The sequence below is a fragment of the Hylobates moloch genome, unplaced genomic scaffold (genome assembly GCF_009828535.3).
Source record: "Hylobates moloch isolate HMO894 unplaced genomic scaffold, HMol_V3 SCAFFOLD_22, whole genome shotgun sequence".
Classification (NCBI taxonomy): Eukaryota; Metazoa; Chordata; class Mammalia; order Primates; family Hylobatidae; genus Hylobates; species Hylobates moloch.
Window position 1 is genome coordinate 8947616 of NW_026652297.1, and position 18541 is coordinate 8966156.

General features: G+C 36.3%; 1 protein-coding gene and 1 pseudogene across 2 annotated transcripts in view; one reads left to right on the forward strand and one right to left on the reverse strand.

Moving 5' to 3' along the window:
- Nucleotides 1-503: 503 nt before the first annotated feature.
- Nucleotides 504-18541, reverse strand: part of RASA2 (RAS p21 protein activator 2) — a 128505-nt gene continuing 110467 nt past the window's right edge. For both annotated transcript variants that reach the window (XM_032143438.2, XM_032143437.2), the window contains exons 20-24: nucleotides 7952-8034; nucleotides 7024-7232; nucleotides 6199-6302; nucleotides 5657-5846; nucleotides 504-3567 (exon numbers count right to left, since the gene is read on the reverse strand). In XM_032143438.2, coding sequence (XP_031999329.1) covers nucleotides 3537-3567; nucleotides 5657-5846; nucleotides 6199-6302; nucleotides 7024-7232; nucleotides 7952-8034 — 617 coding nt within the window. In that variant the 3' untranslated portion in view covers nucleotides 504-3536. The remainder of the gene's footprint in view (nucleotides 3568-5656; nucleotides 5847-6198; nucleotides 6303-7023; nucleotides 7233-7951; nucleotides 8035-18541) is intronic.
- Nucleotides 15029-15821, forward strand: LOC116461650 (14-3-3 protein theta-like; annotated as a pseudogene).

Below are 18541 nucleotides of genomic sequence, written 5' to 3' on the forward strand. Positions count from 1 at the left end.
ATGAATGAACATACAAGAACACAGCCCATTAGAGGCCGGGCGCGGTGGCTCACGCCTGTAATCCCAGCACTTTGGGAGGCCGAAGCAGGCAGATCACAAGGTCAAGAGATAGAGATCATCCTGGCCAATATGGTGAAACCCCGTCTCTACTAAAAATACAAAAACTAGCTGGGCATGGTGGTGTGCACCTGAAGTTCCAGCTATTCGGGAGGCTAAGGCAGGAGAATTGCTTGAACCTGGGAGGCAGAGGTTGCAGTTAGCCGAGATCGTGCCACTGCACTCCAGCCTGGGGAGAGCAAGACTTTGTCTCGTAAAAAAAAAAAAAAAAAACACACCCATCAAAAATTAGCCTAGTTAAGTGCAAGAAAACTGAACACTTTTCAGATTGCATCATTCTTACTGGAGACTTCTCACTTCCACAGTTCCCTTACTAATAGGAAAGGTATAATAATTTTAAGAAGAAATTACTAAGTCAGTAAGAAAATACAGTCTCACAAAGAACAGACAGGCTTCTTGTAATTTATTTGAGTTATTTCCAAGCGACAGTTACAAAAGTTAATTTTTATAATACTCTTGATAAGAAAATAAAATTTAAATAAAAATACATTCTCAACAATACAACATGGTTACACAAATTCACTACATTAAGTTTTGATAACTTACATTTTCAAACTGGGTACTGTAAAAACCGATATTTACTAGCAACATATTAATTTCCAAATTAATAAAAATGGAAGCAGATAATGTCAACCAAGATTGGTAATTTAACTCTAGAATGAGTCTTGTATTTTTCACATACTGTAAAAACACCTAAAAGGCTATGCAGAATTCTGTCTTTACAGGAGGTACCGTTAGAGCAAATTAAAGGTGCTTTCACTTAATAAAAAGATCTGTTTTTCAAAACCTGGCATAAATGAAATCAGGCTTCAGAAACAGAAACAAAAGCCATATTATTCGTCACCTTTTTTTGTTTAATTAAAAAAAAGCCTAGTTTTCACACTTACCCATTACCCGTGATATTAAAAACAAGTTTCTTTGGCAAATAAAATAGTTCAATTTGATAAATTATATTCCTGGGAGTAAAAATCTTTGCTATTGCCCATCATCTTATTAAATGAATATTAAAAAACAAAGCTAAACAAAAACAAAACAACAACAAAACAAGCAACAGATCACACCACAATTTCAACTGATGGAAATGGCTAAACTAAGAACCAGAACCAGCATTTATGGCAAATTTCCCCATATCATCCTTTTCTTTCCTTCCTGGAGTTTTTAGGTTTTTAGGATGAAGTGAGCTGCCTTGTATGTTTTCAGATGTGGAAAAGGTAGAGAAAGAATATCAGGTAGTAAAAATTAAAACATTTGTAAGTAACGGCGGAGGAATGAGGGCCCTGGAAGCAAATTCCTTGGTTGTCTTAGGGTCCTACTTACATGGTCTCTTATTTCAAAAGACTTTCAAAGAAAAATAATTTTATTTCACATTACTTCTTTTTTAGGCTGTGTCAAGTTGGTTAATTCCAGTCAAACTGGCTGTTTAAAAGTGTCATGTGAAGAAAAGAACTAGATGGCTGAACTCTCCTTCTTTCAAATCCAGAGTTATATATGCACACAGCCTTGGTCCCTGTGATCATGCCATGATCTTTAAAACAATCACAATTGGGGATTTGATATTAGAAATGCTAGATGCATATTTCTTTTGCCTTAAAAAAATAGCAGAGGACTAAAAAGCCACTAAAGAATAATGACTGGTACCTGCCAATGTTTACATGTTCTTCGCAGGTAGACATTTCAGAGACTCTTAAAAGGAATTTTAATCTAAATGCAATTTGAGAATAAGAAATTTATTAAATGGCTAAATTCTTTCAAATGTATAAATCAGTGTAGTTTATGGAATCTACAAGCTTATAAAATTTAAAGGACTCTTTCAAACTTGTCTTTAAAATGAGCTGGGAGTAATAATCTACCATAATGCAGACTTAAACGTAACTCATTGATTTTTACAAGTCATTTAGAGAAATACATTGCTCAGTTATATTCTTTTATGGAAGAACTTTGATTGTATGCCAGTAGTCTTTAAAAATAATTACCTAATAACAATATAATTTAAAAACGATTACTCACCAATAACAAAATTGGCAAAGTATATCTTGAAATATAGCTTATGCTCAAGGAAACAAAAAAAGTACTACTAGCAGACTTACATTAATAAGTCACAGTTTTGAAGAGAAACATGTAAATATTCCAAGGTTCAAAGTACCACATTTAGAAAATGTTTTGAATTAAAAAAGACAGAATAAGAGTACCATGGTTTTTAATACTGATGAAGCAAAGTGTATCCCTCAACTTCAAGGTGGCAACTTGCTTCGAGTGCTTATTTACAGTTAGGGTTTTTAGGACAAAAGTAAATTTCTAGGGTAAAAAAGTCTTCAGAGTTGCTTGCCCAAATTCCATTTGGCTAGCAGGCAATAAGGAAACAGCAATGAAATATAAACATTTTCAGGAAAGCATTATTTTTAGACTTAAACACTGATCATTCAACTGATCATAAAGATTAGATACCATGGAGTATCTAAAGTATAATCTGGAGCAGTCCAGATTATTAAAGTGCGCCGAGTGACTGTTCTCGAGTCAGATCAGAACCGAACACTATGAGGAGGGCATCCTTATGGTGGCCCTTATTACAATATGAAATAGCAGGTGAGGTGAAGTGATTTTCCCACCACCTTCATTCCCTGTTTACTTTCTTTTTCAGAAGAGATATCCTTAAAAGTCATGTTAAACTTTCAAATCAAGAAAATGAGTACCTGGTATTTAAAACAATGAAAACAATTTCAGTGGTCTCATTACTTCTTTTGCCATCACTGATCCCAAATGTAAACAGATGCACACAATAGCACATATTCCCTGATTCCTTCTGTCTTGAGTTTTGTTTACATCTTTAGGCAAAAGGATCTACCAACTTTCAAGGATGCTCTGGCAGTTTTCTAAAGTTTCTATCACTGTCTTGAATGGAACCTGTAATGACTGATGGACCAAAGGAAAAACATTTCTTATTATTTTTTCTTTTTTAAAGCGGGAGGGTCTACATGAACTAAATGAAAAGCTCTGAACTGTCATGATTGGAATTTTCTAGTAAAACACAATGTTGGCAGTATAGAGCAGGCACTGATGGTAGTGAAAACAAGTCCACAGAACAGAGTGTTACAAGAAGAGATGGTTTCTTGCTACGGAGGAGTTCTCCCTTTGTTACAAAGCTTTTCTAGGAAGATTTTTACGATTAAAAAGAAGTTGCAGAAACATGGATTTGGTCACACAGGTATGAAGGGAATCCTGGGCTTTAAATTCTCTAGTAATACATCAATACCAGGATTCCCAAACAATTAATTTCAATTATTAAATATTAAATACAATGTGGAGGCAGATGACATTGAAGCAGATGCTCATTCTTAAATACTATGAACAAAATATAGATGAATTGAAAAGCTCCAAGAAAAATAATATTTTCCAGTTCCTCTGAACCAATCTGTTAAACTCTAAGATGCTTTCCCAACAATTGGATTTTCCCTAGAAAAGAAAAAGTCATTCTTCAAAATTTAAGAAATACAAAAATTTAAAGGGTGACAAATATATAATCCATTAAGTATTTAGAATTTTCCCTGGATAATCTCTCATGCCAAATCTTGTTTCATTAATTCAATGAGTACTTACTGACCACCTATTCAATCTTAGACCCTAGTGTGGAACTTAAAGATAAGGTAGTAAGCAAAACAGACCAAGAAAACCCTTGCCATCATGGAACTTACACTCTGGTATAGGGTAAATAAAATTAATAAGATATTTAGTACAGTAGAGGTTGACATTTTTTAATAGAGAAAAATAAAGCTGGGAAGAGATATGGTGTGTATGGGTATGAGTGGAGAGGTACTATTTAAGAAAAAATGTCTGGGATCTCATATGGAAACTTCCCAGGGCTCCAAGGAAACTGGATTACTATTGTTGGAAGAGAACCAATTACATTAATACAGAAAAGACAGGATTAGGATGCTTATAATAACCTTTCTAATTGAGGCATCTATCTAGGAAGAACATATATTTATACCTGCCAAATTGATTTTTATTGTACATGAATAAAAAATATAATTATTAATACACATACTTTTCAAAGAACATTTAAAGGGGTAGGGCCAGGATTCAGAGCCCTAGTCAGCTGTGTGACCTTGGGCAAGGCATTTAGCTTCCCTAAGCCTCCGTTTCTCTAGCTGTAAAATGAGGATAAAACCAAGTTGGACTGATTTGAGGATCAATGAGTGTTCACTGTGGCAAACACTGTTACTTGCTGGCCCAAGATCCATCCCCTCCCTATCCACTTCTTTGTAAACAGACCCTGATTCTGCTCTAACATTGGGCAGCCATGTGTTTCAGGGAAAGCTGGGGGTAACTATAGAGAAGGTTCCCTTCTACTAGTATGGAGAAAACAGCCTTTTCTGCCTCTGCATGCTATCATATAAAAATGTGGAGCTCTGAATTATTGCAGCTCATCTGTGACCATGAGGGAACAAACCTGAGGAAGAGAGAAATCACCTTGTTGAGGTTGGCTGAGTGGCAGGTGTTCCCTGATAACAGCGCTGAGCTGCTGAATTAATCAACTGTAGAAGTTAACTCTTAATTTGCAAGAGTAAAGAGTTTTATTGTTTAAGCCACCTCAATTGGGACTTCATTAACTTGCTTCTAAAAGCAATCTAAATAAGCTGTAAAGTACTAAGCACAGTGCCCCTTCATAGAGTAAGTTCCCAGTAAATGCGAGTTGTTGCTGTTGTTATCCATTGTAGTATCCATCTACACCTGAAGTGGTCCAAAAAATCAACTATAAAATACTTCTAGCACTTTAACAGCTTATTTTTTTTGGGGGTGAGTTTTGTGAATTCTTATTATGTACTGTAGAAGGAGGATCAGTAAAAACAAAAACAAAACGAAGAGCTACTAAGTATTCAAGAAATGAATTACAATTGAATGTAACATTAAAACTGGTGATAGGCTGGTAGTGTTGCCTCATGTCTGTAACCTCAGCACTTTGAGAGGCCGAGGCAGGAGGATCGCTGGAGGTCAGGAATTCAAAACCAGCCTGGGCAACATAGCGAGACCCTGTCTTTACAAAAAATAAAACAAATAGTTGGGCACAGTGGTGCACACCTGTAGTCCTAGCTACTCAAGATGCTGAGATGGGAGGATCGCTTGAGCCCAGGAGTTGGAGGTTACAGTGAGTTATGATCACACCACTGCACTCCAGCCTGTGTGACAGGGCAAGAACCTGTCTCTACAAAAACTAAATCTATCTATCTATCTATGTATAATATATAAACATAAATATATATAAAATATATATTTATATACTATATATCATATATAATTTCATATACATATATATGAAATTAAAAGTCGATAAAGGATAGCACCAACACCGTGAAATGATGGCTAAACTGAACAACACAAAGAGCACTTTGAGTTTGAGTGGCCAGGGAAGCTTGCACCAGAGAATGGCCCTGAGCTGGATCTTGACAGATGTGGGTGAGCAGGAGGTGTGAGGATGGGGCAGGAGAAGCAATCTCAAACTCTCGTTTAAAAATATGTTTACAATAGCTTAAAAATTACTCACTTGCTCCCATATTTTGCACTACTGGATCTTTTCTTCCTATATTTTTCATGAGGTTCATCCAGCTTCTCAATTATGCTTTTTATTTGCTGAATTGTCTTAAAGGTTGTTACAGAATCCTCGATTACAAAGTTAGAATAATCATCAGGCTCTTTCTGTGGTCCTTGATAGACTGCAATAGTTCCACAAGCCTCTACAAGGAGCAGGAAAATAAATCTCTGATCAGACAATAAATTATATAAATGCAATATGTAGTACAAATAAGAATTTTTCAAGTGTCTTATGCTGAGGGGATTTCCCTTGGCAGAGCCCAGATAACTAAAATATATACATTTTATTTATTAGGATCATCACATTCATGCAAAAACAGTATTTTCACTTCATGAATGTCAATGAAAAATGCCTCTCTGTGGGTTTGTCAACTTTCAATAAATAACATTTTGGTAAATCTATGAGTATTTTCAACTTTTCTATAATGCTAAAGCAATACTTTAGGAATTGGTAATGAAAGATTATGGTTATATAAAAACAGATTGTGTATTTACCTTCCATCTTCTGCAGCTTAAGTAAACTGAGGGTAAAAAGGGAATAAATTCTTTCTGTTTCTCTGTCTTCATCAATATCTATTTGGATGTCGGCAGGGACACCTCTATGATAAAAATAAAAAATAAAGATATTGTACAAATTTTATTTTGTTAACATGCCAAGGACTTCTGATGGTTTGAGACTAAAAACAGAACCACAGACTTTTGCAGAAGGAAGTCTGGAAATTTAGTTTCATTTGACAGTTAAAATAAAGTGGGGCCAAGGAGAGGTTTGGTTGTTATGTGACTCTAATCAGAAGGAGGGAAATTTTAAAGTAAAATCATTTCCACAACCTATGCTTCATCACAAAACAATACATTATTACTTAAGTCTATAGAAATACAATGGTTGTTCCATACAATTAGAAAGAGAATGCTAAGGACCCTTCTTTCTTGATATCTTGGTTCAAGCTCATGCTTCTATTTAAACATTGCCTTAAAATTTTTTAACTTGTGCAACCACTATTAATTTCAGAACATTTTCTTCACTCCTAAAAGAATCTCTGCATCCAATAGCACTCCCCATTCCTCCCTTCCTATCCCTTGTAACCACTAATCTACTTTGTGTCTCTACGAATTTACCTATTCTAGACACTTTATATCAATGTTATCAGATAATACGTGGCCTTTATGATTGACTTCTTTCACTTAGCATAATTTTTCAAGGTCCCATCCTTGTTGTAGCATGGATCACTATGTCATTCCTTTTCATGGACAAATAATATTAACATTGCATGGATATATCAAATTTTGACACATTGCTTTTATAATCAGAAAGAAACTTACGCAGTACATGGCTTGCAGCCGAGAGTGTTTTCACCCGTCTCCTGACAGCAGAGCCAATTTCCGTTTAGATACACAGAGGGATGATAAAAACTTAGCCTGTTTTGATTGCATCGGCTCACCCTGCAGAGTATGTCTATCCATTCATTAGCTTCTACACAGTTATTTGCCTGGACATAGAGTGGTTTCTCCGTATGTATTACTTGGAACATCTTCACAGGCAATTAAGATAAAAAGTTAGTGACAAGAGTCCAAAAACCAACACACAGTACAAAACAGAAGAAAAGTACCTAAAGGAATCTAGTTTGCTTGGCTAGATAACTGGTGCTAAGATGTCTTAGAAATTATTATGTTTCAAGCAAGTTAGTCCCAAGCATAATCTGAGTCACATGGTACTAAGCAGTACAAAAGAATGTAAGTTTTAGAAGCCACACATATCCAAAGGAATGGACTGTCATATAGATAAGAATAAAGGGAAGGAATTGTTAATGGAAGAAAAAGTATAAAGGAAAAGCAGTAGAAAAATATTTAGGAACAAGGAAATCATCCTGGTTGGCTTGAGTGTATGGTATGCACTGAATGGGAGCAGAAGACAAAGCTGGACAGATAGCTTGGGACTGTATTACTTAGAGACTTGAGTATCACGTACAGCAGTATAACAGGGAAATCTTGAGAAAAGTATCTTTAACTTAACAAATTAGGCAAGCTATATGAGGCATCAACAATAAAGGACAATTTTAAGACAGAGTTTGAGCTAGCTATTTGTGAACTATTAATGATTAATGGTAAACAATCCAATAAACAACCTCTTGAAAATTTGAATACCAATATCTAAGTAATAGGTGATACAAAGTATTACCAAATACCTTGAAACACAAAAAAGTAATATATGCAGTTCAGAAAGCTTTAAATATTTATTTACATAACTTACATTTTTCTTGTTGAAAGAGCTCTCTTCCAGTTTTTCCACAGCAAGAATGTTTTTTACTGGAATTGTGTAGATTGCATCTTTGCCTAAATAATAAAAAAAGTAAAACAAAATTAAAGTAATTTCCATCAGAATTATAAAGATGAGAGGTTAATTCTGTAGGGTTTAAGCTCATCCTCTTGATGGTAGGAGTATAAATAACCTACAGAAGACTTACAAATGGCATATATATAAATATTTGTTTCATGGAACAGATGAATTTTGATTGTCTTCTAAAGTGACTACTGCTTTTCTTTGCCATATAATATTAAAACATTTTCAAGGAAAAATCTGGGACTAAATTTGATCTCTGTGTAGAAAGTAAGAACGTTACAAAATTTTATATATGGGGACTGAAAAAATAACAGACTCAGCAAAAGAGGCCAACTCAAAACTTGCCAAGACAAGGACTTTTCTTTCATGGAGGAGTTACTATGTAAGCAGTGACTATGACTACCTATGTGCATTTTTATATTTTTCTAACCTAAATTTAATTAAGGAATTAACCCTCAAAACAGTATTTCTAAACTGAAAAACTGTTCATTATTATCCCACATGGGTTGATCAGCCACCTGATCAAAAGCTACAAAATTTAAGAGATGTAGGGAAAAAAGTAAAAATCTTATCTGGTAGAGTGAATCCTTAACCTATGACTTTGGAAATTCCATTAAGGAAATTTGAGTTTGCTAAAGGAGCTCCATAATAATATGGCATAAGAATATGATGCATTTCAACTTAACAATTTACCTGAGAATAAATTATATCTCACATAGTCATAGAAACTATAAGCAAACATAATTCTAACTTCTGGTCATTTTGTAATATTGTTCTTAGAGAAATCAAAGCTTTGCTTTTATTTCACCCCCAAGCTTTGCCTGAATGACATATAGATTGAAGTGCTGGAGGTTAAGAAACTTTGCATTTTATGTTATTTAACCAATTAATTGCATAGTTTTGGGCAATTTGGTTAATAAACGTATGTTTCTTTTTTTTTGTCTTGACAAAGATGTTAAGATAGAATATTTGATAAGCCTGGTTTCTGGTATAAAATCTAAAATTTATGTAATTCAAGCAAATGTGACATATAATGTCAAAGTCACTTAATTCAACTATCATATATTGAATGTCTACTCTATATCAGGCACTGTTCTAACCACTTAGGATATAGCTGTAAACAGATCATATAAGGCTCCTAAAGGAGTATGCATTTAGGTCTGGAAAGACAAAAGACCATAAATATTAAATAGAGATGAATGCTACAATGAAAATAAACTGAGGTGATGTGATAGAAAGTCAGAAGTTACTTTAAATTGAGTGGTTAGGAAAAAACTTTCTGAGGAAATGACATTTACAGTTAACAAATATAAATCATAAATGCATGAGATAATAAGGAAAGACTATCAGCAATCTCCTAGAATCAGACGAGACTATATTTATGGGGGTGGGGAGTTGAATGGTGGAGCAAGGAGGCAGTAACTGAAGGAAGCCATAGTCTAAGCCAGATGTACGATAAGACATCTGCAAAAGTAGGAGTGGTTAAGGAAGAGTTTCAAGCCAGAGCCAGTGGACACAGACAGCTGAAGGTTGGGGCACTCAAACATACATCAGGATGATTAATCGGTGAGTTGCATGTGGAACAGCTGGGTCAATCAGGCCCTCCCCATTCCCAGGTTTGTGCTAAGCAGCAGTCAACAGAGGCATATATTCACAGGCTAAAGCAGCAAGGATGCATACTGGGCTGCAGAGCAGTGCAATGTCACAGGTAGCTGCTAACTCTCAGAAGGGAAGGAGAGAATACCCACACCAGAAGACAAGCAACAGCACTCCTGCCCCTCAGCAGCTTGTCCTGTCCCTCCCTCATAATCATTGGCAGTAAGCTACTCAGCACTCAAGTAGGTAAATGGATTGCAAAACACAAAGATGAGTAAAACACCAAAAAAAAAAAAATCACCAGTTAAGGAAACTCATCACTCTGAAGAAGAGACATACATGCAACAAAGGAGGATAACATCTGAGGAAATCAGGAGTTTAAGAAATTGGGGGGAAGAGACCTATGTCTTTGGGTACTAATTTACAGGGGGCATTATAATCAGAGAATTTTAAAATTTTGCAAGGAGTTTCTATTTTCAGATTTGTTGAATACACAAAGAATGCACATACCCTGAAAAATGCTATATTTATTCATTTCTGGACAAATTATAACACAGCATATGTGGAGAAAGGGCATTGCTCCCAGGCACATATACTGTCATGATATCATTAGGGTTAATTTCATAATTAACAGTGTTAACTGGAGTGAACTGCAATGTGAGTTAGTGAAAATGAAAGATTTTACTGAGGATTTTCCAAAAATACAGTACAAGAAGAAAAAGAAGCAAAAACAGAATAGTTAAGTACCATCGTGGATGGATTTAGAAGTTTTAATATCTGACAAATAAGAGTATTCAGGAGAAAATTACAGATAAAAATGTCCCCAAGATAAAGTCGGAAATCTTCAAATACAAAGTTATCCACCAAGTACTAAGAAGGATGGAAGAAAAAAGAAAACTACCTAAATACTAGGCAGAAAAACATTAGAACTTGAAGGCTACAGAGAGTCCTAAGAGTTTTTAGATAGAAGAATCAAAAGTCTGAGAATCAGAGTGACATCAAAATCCTCATCAGCAGCAATGGAAGCTAGTAAACAATGGAGTATTCTAACTATCATTCAAGAGTAAGGGTAAAAGACATTTTTTTAATTCCTGTTCAATTTATTTATTTATTTTTTAATATATATATTTTTATTATACTTTAAGTTCTAGGGTACATGTGCACAACGTGCAGGTTTGTTACATATGTATACATGTGCCATGTTGGTGTGCTGCACCCATTAACTCATCATTTACATTAGGTATATCTCCTAATGCTATCCCTCCCCCCCACCCCCACCCCAGGTAAAAGACATTTTTGTATATGTAAGGACTCAGAAGACTTATCAGCCATAAAGCCTATCTGAAAGAATTCCTTAAGTACTCCCACAAAATAATAATGAATCCAGGAAAAAGATGTGTTATACAAAAAATAGTGTTGGGCCAAAGAAATCAGGAAAACTGATAGGCAAGGATGCAAAATCATTAAAACATAATGTAAAAAGGTAAAAGAAACAAGTATTAAAATTCCAGATGACTTCTTTAGGGAGATGTTAGGAAAAGAATAATTGAAAGCATGATAATGTTCTTTCCCAGCTTGAATGGAGATTTGGATCAACTTAATATAAACATTTAAGTTTAAATTTCTTAACAATTTAAAAAGTAAAAATAGGATAGTCAAGTTTCCTCAACAGATAGAGACAGAAAGAGTGCAAACACCCATACATGCTCAACTATTCCAGTAAAAAGGAAGGGAAAAATAAACCCAAGAAACAGAAAAGCCTAGTAAATAGAAAACACAAAACAAAGTAGTAGTAATGGTAATCACCAATAAATGTGGGTGCATTAAATTTCCTACTAAATGGCTGAAATCAGGTTTTAAAGTTGTCATTACCTCCTAATTAAACAGAAATACCCTATTAACTCATTGATTACACTCCTACGTATATACCACGAGAGCTGAAGACACATCCACACAAAAACTTGTAAATGAATGTTCACAACTGCATTGTTCATAATAGCCAAAAACCAAAAACAACCTAAATGTCCATCAACTGGTGGATGAATAAACAACATGTGGTATTATCTGTAAAACAGAATATGATTCAGCCACGAAAATAAAGTACTGATTCATGCTACAACATGAATGAACCTCCAAAACATTATGCTGAGTGAAAGATGTTAGTCACAAAAGGCTACATATGATTCCATGTATATGAAATGTCTAGAATGGGCAAACCTATAGAGACAGAAAGTGTATTAGCGGTTGTCAGAGGCTGGCAGAAGGGAGGAATGGGGAGTGACCGTCAATGGGTATAGGGTTTCTTTTTGGGTGGTGAAAATACTTTGGAATTAGTGGCGATTGCGCAACACTATGAATATCTTGAAAACCAATCAACTATATACCTTAAAATGGTGAATTTTACGGTATGTGAATTATATCTAAGTTTTATTTTTTATTTTTTTTTTTGAGACAGAGTTTTGCTCTCGTCACCCAGGCTGGAGTACAATGGTATGATATCAGCTCACTCCAATCTCCACCTCCTGGGATCAAATGATTCTCCTGCCTCAGCCTCCTGAGTAGCTGGGATTACAGGTGCCCACCACCACACTTGGCTAATTTTTGTATTTTCAGTAGAGATGGAGTTTCACCATGTTGGCCGGGCTGGTCTCGAACTCCTGACCTCAGGTGATCCACCCACCTTGGCCTCCTAAAGTACTGGGATTATGGGCTTGAACCACTGTGCCCGGCCTAAATTTAAAAAAATACCATTACCACCACAATAAAAATGAATGTCCAACTACATAATGGCCCCAAGGGACACAGCTAAAACAATGTTATCATGACTGTATTTTTGATAATAGTGTTAAGAAAGATGGGTGTACAAAACTGGGCAAATTATTAAAAACAACTTCAGGGCACGAGAAAACAACCAACGGTGATAAGTTTACTCATGAAAAACTGCATAGGGTAAGAACTGTGGATTTATGGTCTTCCTACCTGGGGGTGTTTCCATTATCCCCAAGTTAGGCAGTGAAAATACAAGAGTTTTACTGGCTGGAGGTTACAGATTCCATTTAAGGATGAAATCTAGAAGCAAGAGGGCTATGAAAGCCTGATAATAAACTTGCCAGATCCCTGCCTGACTGCTAACGTAGGCATGTATGTGGAACATCCGAGTCTGGCAAAAACTGAAAGCCTGGGGAGACGTCAATTTGCTGTGACTCTGAATGTATTCTCTAATTCACACACAGCTCAGGTGACAGAGGGTGGAAGCCTTTGAGGTATCTGAGCTGCCTGCTAAATTCATTTGTTGACCACTAAACTAATCAAGTTCAGGTGAGGCACCCTAGAGAGCTAGCTAGGGTTAGAGGGAAACATCTGAACAGAGAGATACACTGTAAGTAAGAGAGAGACTGCAGTTTTAGTCTAGGCAAGCATTCAGAACAAACCAAATGCAGACACACTACAGTGTACTATCTACAAGAGGGGTCCCCAAAATCTGGACCACAGACTGGTGCTGGTCAGTGGCCTGTTAGGAACTGGGCCACCCAGCAGGAGGAGCAGTGGGTGGGCAAGCAAGCCTTACCACCTGAGTTCTGCCTCCTGTCAGATAAGGGTGGCATGAGATCACAAGAGTGCAAACCCCATTGTGAAATATGCATGCAACGATCTAGGTTGTGCACTCCTTATGAGAATCTAATGCCTGATGATCTGAGGTAAAACAATTTCATCCCAAAACCATGACCTGCCACCAGTCCGTGGAAAAATTGTCTTCCGTGAAACTGGTCCCTGGTGACAAAAAGGTTGGGGACTGCTGATCTTAAAAATGTCTAGCTTTTAATAAGAAAGACATATAAAAAAAACAGGAAAGTGTGACACATAACTTGGGAAAGAAGGCAGCCAACTAAAACTGATTCTGAATGGGTCCAGACAGTGAATTTAGCAGCCTAAGACTTCAAAGCAGTTACTCTAAATATGCTGAAATAATTCAATAAAAATATACTAATAGCAACTGAACATATATAGGCTTTCAACAGAAAAATCTAAAGTAGAAAGAGAACTAAATGGAAATTCTGGAGCTGAAAAGTACAATAGATGAATGAAAAATTCACATGAGCTATAAATCAGTGAACTTAAGCAAAAATGATCTAATTTGGAGACCAAAGAGAATAAAATAAAAATGAACTGAGTCTCAGTGAGATCTATGAGACAATTTATCAGCATAAATTGGAGGATTCCTGGAAGAAAAAGGGGGGAAATTTGAAGAAATAAGTCAAAAAAGTCCCAAATTTGGTGAAAAACATTATCTTATGGTTTAAAAAATTCAACAAACCCCAACAAGCTCTTGAAAAATTTCAACCACCAAGTAATACATTTTATGGTCATCATATTAAAAAAAGAAAAAGGAATGACAATGAATAATGGAGAAAACACACCTTTTCAATGAAGTCCAATTTGTTTAAGAAAAATGTTCAGTGCTTTTAATGTTCTCTTCAAGAAATCCTAGCATATCACGGTTTCGAAGATATTTTTCCACATTTTCATTGAGGTCTATGATTCTATCATCTTTTTTTTTTCTTTTTTTTTGGAGACAGCCTCTCTCTGTTGCCCAGGCTGGAGTGCAGTGGTGCAATCTCGGCTCACAGCAACTTCTGCCTCCCGAGTTCAAGCATTCAAGTGATTCTTGGACCTCAGCTTCCTGAGTAGCTGGGATTACAGCCGTGGGCCACCACGCACAGCTAATTTTTGTATTTTTAATACAAACGGGGTTTCACCATATTGCCCAGACTGGTCTTGAATTCTTGAGCTCAGGCAATCTGTCTGCCACGGTCTCTCAGTGCTAGGGTTACAGGCGTGAGCCACTGTGCCCGGCCCCATCATCTTGAATTAAATTTTGTGTTGTGTGAGGTGGGGTAAAGTTCATTTCCCCTCCATGTTTATCAGGGTCGTTCCTGCACCATATGTTAAAAAGCCTTTTCTTTCCCTACTCAATTGCCTTGACGGCCTTGTTAAAACAGAATTGGCCATATATATATATGTGTGTGTGTTTCTTTCTGCTCTGTCCATTGATCTCTTTCTCTCTTATCCTAAACCTACAATCTTGATTACTGCAGCTTTACAGTAAGTCTTTAAATTAGCTCTCAATTTTGCTTTACCTTTCAACATTGCTTTGGCTATGGTTAAGACCTTTATTTTTCCAACCATGTATATTCTAGAATCAGCTTGTCCATTTTTATTTTAAAAACTGGCTGGGATTTGGAGTGGGATTGTGTTAAAATCGAGATGAATTCAGGGAGATGTGGCTTCTTAAAAAATATTTATCTAAAAGGCAGATCAAAGTGGTTGGACTCTAGTTGTGGCCATGGAGATGTGAAGCTCTGAAGGACTCCTCCTGCTCCAGGTCGGCGCTTGCCCTTGCTCTCCTTGCCCTCCGCCCTGCACCCGCCAAGGAGAAGACAGAGCTGATCCAGAAGGCCAAGCTGGCCAAGCAGGCCAAGCAGGCAGAGTGCTACGATGACATGGCCACCTGCATGAAGGCCATGACCGAGTAGGTGGCCGAGCTGTCTAACGAGGAGCGCAACCTGCTCTCTGTGGCCTACAAGAATGTGGTCGGGGGCTGCAGGTCTGCCTGGAGGCTCATCTCGAGCATCAAGCAGAAGACTGACACCTCCGACAAGAAACTGCAGCTGATTAAGGACTATTGGGAGAAAGTGGAGTCCGAGCTGAGATCCATCTGCACCACTGTCCTGGAATTGTTGGATAAATATTTAATAGCCAATGCAACTAATCCAGAGAGTAAGGTCTTCTATCTGAAAATGAAGGGTGATTACTTCCAGTACCTTGCTGAAGTTGTATGTGGTCGCATGTGGTGATGACTGAAAACAAATAATAGATAATTCCCAAGGAGCTTACCGAGAGGCATTTCATATAAGCAAGAAAGAGATGCAACCAACACACCCAATACGCCTGGGGCTTGCTCTTAACTTTTCTGTATTTTACTATGAGCTTCTTAATAACCCAGAGCTTGCCTGCACGCTGGCTAAAACGGCTTTTGATGAGGCCATTGCTGAACTTGATACACCGAATGAAGACTCATAAAGACAGAACCCTCATCATGCAATTGCTTAGAGACAACCTAACACTTTGGACATCAGACAGTGCAGGAGAAGAATGTGAGGCAGTAGAAGGGGCTGAAAACTAAATCCATACAGGGTGTCATCCTTCTTTCCTTCAAGAAACCTTTTTACACATCTCCATTCCTTATTCCACTTGGATTTCCTATAGCAAAGAAACCGATTCATGTGTTTGGAATCAACTGTTTATAGTCTTTTCACACTGCAGCTTTGGGAAAACTTCATTCCTTGATTTGTGTTTGTCTTGGCCTTCCTGGTGTGCAGTTACTGCTGTAGAAAAGAATTAATAGCTTCATTTCATATAAACATAAGTAACTTCCACACACTTATGTAGAGGACTAAAAATGTATCTGGTATTCAAGTAACTGAAACAGTTCTGCAAGTGACTGTGTTTTGTATTACTGTGAAGATATAAAAATGTAGTTAATTACAATTTAAAGAGTGTTCCACATAACTTCTTAATTTCTATATTCCCTCCCTTACTCTTCGAGGGTTTCCTTTCAATAAGCAACTTTTCCATGCTCTTAATGTATTCCTTTTTAGTAGGAATCCAGAAGTATTAGACTGAATGAAAACGCACTTGCCATCTCCGGCTATGGTTCACAAATTGAAATGCCTCCTTTATCACATAAGGAGGTCATGTATATCTGTGGCAATGGGAGTTTCCTTATTCACTCTTTATTTGCTGCTGTTTAAGTTGACAACCTCCCTTCCCAATAAAAATTCACTTATACCTCCTGTCTTTGTAGTCCTGGTATTCACTTTACTATGTAATAGAAGTAGCATGTTGCTGCCAGAATACAACATTGCTTTTGGCAAATTAAAGTGCATGTCATTTCTTAATACACTAGAAAGGGGAAATAAAGTACACAAGTCTAAGTTTAAAACCTTTGTACTTTTCTATGCAGATTTGTGCACGTGAGAGGGTGTCCCGTTTGTCTAGTGATTGTTAGAGTTGGAACACTATTGTGTGTTGCTGATCATTGACTGTAGTCCCAAAAAGCCTTGTGAAAATGTTATGCCCTATGTAACAGCAGAGTAACATAAAATAAAATTACATTTTATAAACCAAAAAAAAAAAAAACCCCCAAAAAACAAAGAAATTCAATCTTCAATCCACAAACACGACATGTCTCTTTTTATTTAGGCCTTCTTTACCTTATCTCCAGAGTGTTTTGTAGTTTCAGTGTAGAGGTGTTGTACTTCTTTGGTTAAATTTATTTTATTTATTTATTGAGACAGAGTCTCGCTCTGTCACCGAGGCTGGAGTGCAGTGGCACGATCTCGGCTCACTGCAACCTCCACCTCCTGGGTTCAAGTGATTCTCCTGTCTCAGCCTCCTGAGTAACTGGGATTACAGGCATGCACCACCATGCCCAGCTAATTTTTTGGTATTTTTTAGTAGAGACAAGGTTTCGGCATGTTGGCCAGGCTGGTCTTGAACTCCTGACCTCAAGTGATCTGCCCACCTTGGCCTCCCAAAGTGCTGGGATTATAGGCGTGAACCACTGCACCCAGCCTTCTTTGGTTAAATTTCTTCCTAAGTATTTTAGGGTTTTTTTGGGGGGGGGGGGGACTACTGTAAAGGGTATGATTTTTAAAATTTTGTTTTCTAACAGTTTGCAACTTGTAGAAATATAATTGATTTGTACATATTTATCCTTTATCCCAAGACCTTGCTAAATTAAATTCAGTTATTAGTTCAAGTAGCTGTTTTGAGGATTCTTCAGGAGTTTCAATATAACAATATATGCCTTTTATTTCTTGTCTTACTGCATTAGCTAAAATCTTCAGTATTCAACAGAATTTATTAAAGGGGATAATCCTTGATTTAACTGCAGATTTCTTACATATACTTTTGATCAGATTAAGGAGATTATCTTTTAGACTTCATTCAGAGTTTTTATTTTCTTTAATCACAAACAGGTGTTAAATTTTGTCAAATACATTTAGTCTGTTAATAAGATAAATTATGTTGATTAGTTCTCAGATATTAAACCAACTTTATATACTTGGGACAAACCCCACTTCATTATGGATTGTCCTTTTCATGTACTGCTGGATTTAATTCATTATATGTATTTTTTCTTGTAAAATCTTCAGTTTTAGTACTAGAGTTATGCAGGCTTCAGCAGATGACTTGGCAAGTATTCTTTCCCTCTGCTTTCTAAAAGACTTTGTGGGTAAGGCTGACATTATTTCTTCCTTAAGTGTTTGGCTGACTTTACCAGTAAAGCTATTTAAGCCTAGCATTCTTTTTTAGGACACATTTCATCACAAGCAGAGATACAGGGTTTTTAAGATATTCTACTTTTTTCTTGCATCTGTTTTAGTAAACTGTGTGTTATTACAGACACTCTAGTTGGTGTGAAATGGTATCTCATTGTGGTTTTAATTTGCATTTCTCTAATAATGATGTTGAGCATCTTTTCATATGCTTATATCCATTTGTATAATCTCTTTGATAAAATGTTTGTTCACATCTATCATCCTCTTTTTAAATTGGGTTTTTGAAAATTCTGGATACAAGTATATAAGGGTTTTGCAAATATTTTCTTCCAGTCTGTTGCTTACCTTTTCATTTTCTTAATGATCCTCTTTTGAAATAATGTTTTTGAATTTTGATGAGATCCAATTTATTGAATATTTTCTTTTATAGACCATACATTTAGTTATGTAAGAAATCTTTGCCTAACCTATAAAGGCTCAAAGATTTTCTTTACTTGCTAATATAAATATTTATAACAATCAATTTCCCTTTACGTACTGTTTTAGCTGTATCCCACAA